General features: G+C 37.8%; 1 protein-coding gene across 2 annotated transcripts in view; it reads right to left on the bottom strand.

Moving 5' to 3' along the window:
• The window catches only part of LOC107743295 (sorting nexin-9-like), a 26,467-nt gene extending 25,039 nt beyond the window's left edge, over positions 1–1,428 (bottom strand). Inside the window, exon 1 of one of the 2 annotated variants that reach the window (XM_016556467.1) lies at positions 1,123–1,428. In XM_016556467.1, coding sequence (XP_016411953.1) covers positions 1,123–1,134 — 12 coding nt within the window. In that variant the 5' untranslated portion in view covers positions 1,135–1,428. The remainder of the gene's footprint in view (positions 1–1,122) is intronic. The other variant, XM_016556468.1, reaches the window with a different exon arrangement.
• Between the last annotated feature and the right edge of the window lie 5,052 nt (positions 1,429–6,480).

A 6,480-nucleotide genomic window follows, 5' to 3' on the forward strand; every position in this document is an offset into this window, starting at 1 on the left:
AAAAGTTTTATAAAATGATAAACTTTACATTTCAGCATTTAAACCATTTTTAAGAAAACAGATGAGTCAAAAGTATGTTATTATATTAATTTAAACAATTATTATCAATAAATTATTATATCAATTAAATAACATAAATTAGGGGTGTGCGATATTGACAAAAAATGATATCTCTATAATTTTCTGGGATTTTATCGATAACGATAATAAGACAATATTTATAACGATAATTAGACAATATTTTGCTGAGTGTGTTATTGTGCTGATATCTTCTCTCTAATTGTGCTCCGATCTCCTTGCTACGTTTCTGGACGTTGATCGTGTAAGGACCCTTGCTGTCTATGGGAGGGTCAGAGAGCTCTCAGATTAGTGCTGGGCGGTATACCGGCTTATGATATATGTCGCTTAAACAACGTTCGGAACGCGACACTATTTGAAAGGGGTCTCTTTTCACTGTTGCACTGTGGTGAGGGCACAGCTGTATGTGTTACTAAGCGTGAAAGGTGGTCATACCGCCCAGCACTATCTCAGATTCCATCAAAAATATCTTAATTTGTGTTCCAAAGATGAACGGAGGTCTTACGGGTTTGGAACGACATAAGGGTAAGTAATTAATGGCAGAATTTTCATTTTGGGGTGAACTATCCCTTTAAGCAATGGCATGCATTTATATGCACATAAATGGCTATATATGATAGACTCTCATTAATAGGCTCCATAAGACTAAATATATTATCCCAAGGAGAATTTATATTCAGAAACCTAAGCTCTCACTTATATGGATAACTAGTTAGTGTGCTGGTTCTATGATTAACTAAACTTGGTGAATGATTTACATTTCAACTACATATCCCAGCATGCATTGCACATGACGTCATGGTCTCACTAAAATGTCACAAGACTCTTAATGATCCATATTTTCCAACGTTCACCAAAAAGCCCTCAAACATCGTTAAAATAATCAAAAGAGATCTTTTAGACCCATTTCAGGGTGTTAAACAGGTCAGTTATGATGCCTGTGACGATTATAAACACTTTAAGGGCAAATAGCCTATATCGGCGTGTGTTTGGAAACATATCAGTCACAAACTTTAACCAAAAATAAGTCAAATAAGTCCTTACCTTCGTCTCCATTATACCCACATTAACCAGTCATTACAGAAACCTGCAGTTTGATGGCGACAAACTCTCTCTTCTTCATCCAGACATTTTTCTTCTGCCAAAAACAATCCTTCTCAAACCGCTTTCTTTACTTCACCAAATACACTTTACTCGTTTGTCCGAACCTAACAGACTCAAATGTAGTGGAGTCAGAAAAGTGTGTGAATCCAAACTCGACGTTTCCAGCGTTTATGTGCTGTTCAACTTCACTGCAGCTGAGTGTGTTACACATAAGAGACACAACCGGAAACAAACTCACTGATCGAGTGGCCTGAAAAAAACTCACACTGCTGCTGTATGCCTGTGTAGGACCAATATATATATATATATTATTCAAAATAATATGACACATAAAATGTATGTAGTGTATATAATACATAAACACATGACAAATATTTATCGTTATTATTATCATATAGTATAGGCCTATTAAATTAAGTATTAATATACAGTATTCTATACTTACACATATCGAATATACTCCAGACATTTAGGATCACATAGACTAATAATAAAAACAAAAATGTCTTATGTAAATAAAGTAGGGATAAATACAAAAACAATGTTTCTGTTTTGTTTTGTTCAAGTAGATATTTAAGCTTTTGTGCCCATAAATGTTTTAATTTATGTCTGCGTCCGTTTTTTAACTTTTGTCAAGTTCAATCTGAGAGGGGCGGGCTGAAACGACAGATGTGTGAGTTTAGAGCGGCCTCTAGTGGAAATGTGTAGTATTTTAAAAATACATGACAGCGGTGAAAACACTGATCTATAATAATTATATTACGCGTTTGGAAAGACATGATGAAGGTGAGTAATTAATGACAGAATTTTTATTTTTAGGTGAACTATCCCTTTAAGTGTATTAGAATTTCTCATATTCTCACCTGTTTGATATACAGACCATTTTGTCTCATTTTAAATGTTTTATAAAACGTGATGCCTGCTTAAAACTCACAGACACAGCCTCTGCCACTTTGCCCAATTTCCCACTGACAGGGTGCAGAATAACAGCTAATAATGATGGATAATTTTGTACAGGAGAAGCTGAAAGAATGGAACTTGGATGTCCTGATACCAAGCTTTAAGGTAAACTTTATTTAGGTAATATGAAAATGCACTTCTTTATATGTTCATTATAACCCATTGTGCTCTGGGTAAGCCCGTTTTCGTACATTCTTCTCTTCTTGTCTCTTTTCTTCTCTCTTTTTCTCTTTACAGATGAACAAATTGATAAAGAAACCCTCCTACTGCTTGATGAAAAATCACTTGAAGCAATGATACCAAAGATAGGCCTACGTCTGAAAGAGAGAGCTGCTTGCTGTGAGTGAAGAAATGCACATGGTGGGATATATCTGCTTTAAGTGCAAAAAGACTGTTGGGGCCAATGTTCGTTTTTTGTTTTCTCGCCTAAGGAGAATGCATAATGTACATAGTTCATCAAGTTATTTTGAGTGTGGCCAAGCCAGGTGTCACAGGACATTTAATTAAGAGCATTTAAGCAACATCTGCTCCAGCACCATGTAGATGCAGAAGAATCCAGCCAGTCAAAACACTTGCATGACACATTGACATTGAGGTCTGACAGCAGACCTCTGACTTCTCACAGTCAGCCTTTCGAGGAGGAAGATAATGCTGCCAAAGATAATGTTGCTAATGATATGAAATGGGATGAGTTAGAGCAGAACACTATCACAGACAGAGTGGCCTTGATTCTATCAAAGTTGATGGCAAAAACATCTATGACTTTGAAGTTCAGCAAACATCTAGTCTGGTCTTTGATATTGTTATTGTGCTTTACAAAGACTGACAATGTCTTCCTTACAACGAATTGGCCAAAGTGAGACTCCTGAAGGCCAACAGCTGAATCAGCAATTTGCAAATGCAGCTAAACCTTTGCAATCGCATTGCTTGGATACTGAACACAAGCAGATGAAATAACTTTGTTCAAGCTGGGTATCTAGTTCAGCCAGTGGAGCAACCTCTCCCTGGTGTCTCATACACCCAAGGGATTCACAGACATGGACTGTAAAACAGGTGGCAGTGCAGGATACTTTCCAAAGGTTTCCTTTATGTCCATTACTGAAACTCATTCTTGAGACTCCAGGGACAATGGAGAAGATAATGGAGTGGAAAGGGGAGCTTAATGACTCAAAAAGTGGCTAATCCACTAGGCTCCAAGAACTCAATCCATAAATTGGAATTAATCTATTTCACTCTTAAATGTCTTCCTCCAGAGTCCCTTTCAAGTCTTGATTCTCACTTTATAAGGCAGATGATGCCAAAACGTATGGTATAGATGCTGTCCTGAAGTCAGTTGTTGATGATATCAGTGACCTGGAAACAAATGGTGTGGAAGTAGACACGGCTCACTCCAAAGGCACAATGGAGGTTTGGGTTGCCCACATTTGTGGGGATAATTTGGGGCTAAATTCAATCCTTGGCTATACAGAGAGTTCCTCTGGGAACAGTGCTTGTCACTGGTGCCATATGAAGAAACAGTTCATATGAACACAAACAATGGAAGATCCTTCACTGCTTAAGAATAAGGATAGCCATCTTTCAGATCTGGTGCAAAGTAATCCAACAGAAACTGGCCTTAAAAGACAGAGCATTTTGAACAACCTGAAATACTTCCATGTGACAGAAAATGTATCCTCCTTGAAGGAGTAGGTGCATATGAAATTAAATTGGTATTAGGCTCTCTCATCTCACAGAAAGTAATAACCTTACACCAGATTAATTACCAAATCACAAGTTACGATTATGGCTTCTGTGACTATGCCAACAAGCCATCCACAATCCAACCTCAAGAACTAAAAATGCCTGACAGTTTGATGAAGCAGACAGCAGCACAAATGTGGTGCCTGTTAAGGCTACTTACTTTGATGATTGGACATCTCATCCCAGAGGGAAACCAATACTGGGAGCTCTCACTGCTTTTGTTGACCTGTATGGAATATATTTTTTCTCCAGCCTGAACAGAAGATGCAGTATTATTTCTCAGACATCTCATTGATGAGCACCACAGCCTTTTCCTAGAACTCTTCCCTGATAGACATCTAAAGCCAAAACATCATTTCATGCTGCATTATCCAGGTGCCATAAGGAGACTAGTTATTCTGGTGCACTACTGGTCCATAGCATGTTTTTTTAAAAAGGCCAAGCATGTTTTTTTTAAAAAAGGCTTTCCCACGTCACATGCAACTTCAGAAACCTTTTGTCTGAAAACATATTTGCACATCAGAAAGAACTTGGTCCTGGTTGCGCTACTCCACTTGCTTCCATTGAGGAATTTGATCAAGTCTGCCACACAGATTTGAGCATACTCCATCATTGACTGAAGTGTTCGTACCCTCTTGGGTGAAGTGGAAAAGGGCAGAATATCGTCCAGGAATGACCCTCCTTGTTTCTCATTCTCCAGATGGTGAACCTCAGTTTGGAGCATTTCAGAAAATTGTGGTTTTTAAGTCTGTCATCAAGTTCATTGTTAGGAAATGGGACACAGTTGGATTTGAAAGACACTATTTTGCATGCTGTGTCGTTCCCACTACTGTCATTGATTCCATTGATGTTGACTCCATTGATGATTATCATCCTCTCCATGTAGTGAGGTCATAAAAGGAAGGGGACAGCAACCACTATGTGTCCTTTCGAACTTCCAAGGACCACGTTTTTTTTTTTTTTTTCCCCATTGATTTATTTTTGGACTGTTTACACACCTGTGCAGAGCTTTGGAGATGCAAGCTTTTTTCCCGAAGGAGGCAATCTTTAATTCATCATGTTTGTGTTTTACCATGCTTGGAGTAAATATATGTAGAATATAGTACAATACTACACTATTCGCAAATAAAGCTGGCATCCAAGCACTATTATGTGTAGAATAAATGTCAGTATGAAAAATGCATGCCATATTGTAGCTTTATATTTGTTACAAGAAATGAAACCATGTCAATGTACTGTAGGTAACCCTTTTTTCCATGCATTTTTATAGAAGCCACGACTAGAGGAGACCCAAAGTGGATCAACTTCCGGACCTCCTGTGGACCAACAACGTCAAGCAGAAAATCAGATGTCAGTGGAGGAAGTGCCAACATTTGTATGTGTTATTGTCTTTCTGTACTTCAAAGTAATTTACATAAAAGCATTTACATTTACATTTACAAAATTTAACAATGGTTTTACTAATTTATTCATTTATTTTATTTGTGTGTAGTATGTTCATGAGCAAAAACAAATCAACTGTCAAATGGAAAAGTAAAAGGAATTTTCATTAATGTTAAAGGGATAGTTCACCCCCCCAAAAAATTAAATCTGTCATTAATTAATCACTTTCATGTTGTTCCAATCCCCTAAGACTTTTGTTCATCCTCAGAACACTATTTAAAATATTTTAAATGAAATCCGAGAAGTTTCTGTCCCTCCATTGACAACCTAAGCAACTTTCACTTTGAAGGCCTATAAAGGTAGTGAAAACATCATGGAAGTGGTCCATGTTGCTCCAGTGGTTCAACTGGAATTTTCTGAAGCGGCAGAAATGTTTCTTGTGCGCCAAAAATACAAAAATAATGACTATATTCAAATTTCTTCACCCTAGAGAACAACCTACAATTTGCTAAATTTCAAGATCACTGCTTAGTCTTATTTGAAGTTATCCTAACAGGAGTAGAAGGGAAGATTTTTAAACATATTTCATAAATTAATTGTATTCTGAAGCACAGTATAAAAATAGATTTTTGTTGAAAAAGAACTGATCAAAATCAGAGAACACTTACAGATACCTCCAAGTTATTGGTGTTAATCTGGCACCTTGAGCTAATTTCCTTAATTATATGACAAACCCTATTTAACTGGCAGCATTCCTCAAATTTTCACTGAGATTGCAAGATGGCGGGCGCCGCTCTAAGGTGACTGAAACCCTTTATTTAACAGGAGGCAGTCCAGATGAAGGCCAAAGGGATGACCCTTTCAGCCACTGCAAGAGAAGTTGGTCGTTCCAAATCTATGATTTCTAGAATATTGCAGCTTTACAATGACACTAATTCATTCAAGTCCCCCAGAAAGGCTGGTTGTCCACATAAGACAAATGCATGAGAAGACAGGATCACGTGGAGACTCTCAATGGGGAATCGGTTCAACACTGCAGCTGGAATTGCTCAGCAGTTCAGCGCTGAACAGGATAAGGATCTGTCTCGGCACATTTAAGGGAAGTCGGACTGAATGCGCACTCTGCAGTGATGAATCCTCCCATCAGCAGAAAGAATCAAAAGGTTAGGCTCACCTTTGCTGAGGAGCATGTTGTGTGGAGAGAGGAGAACTGGT

The sequence above is a fragment of the Sinocyclocheilus rhinocerous genome, unplaced genomic scaffold (genome assembly GCF_001515625.1).
Source record: "Sinocyclocheilus rhinocerous isolate Xijiao unplaced genomic scaffold, SAMN03320098_v1.1 scaffold827, whole genome shotgun sequence".
Classification (NCBI taxonomy): Eukaryota; Metazoa; Chordata; class Actinopteri; order Cypriniformes; family Cyprinidae; genus Sinocyclocheilus; species Sinocyclocheilus rhinocerous.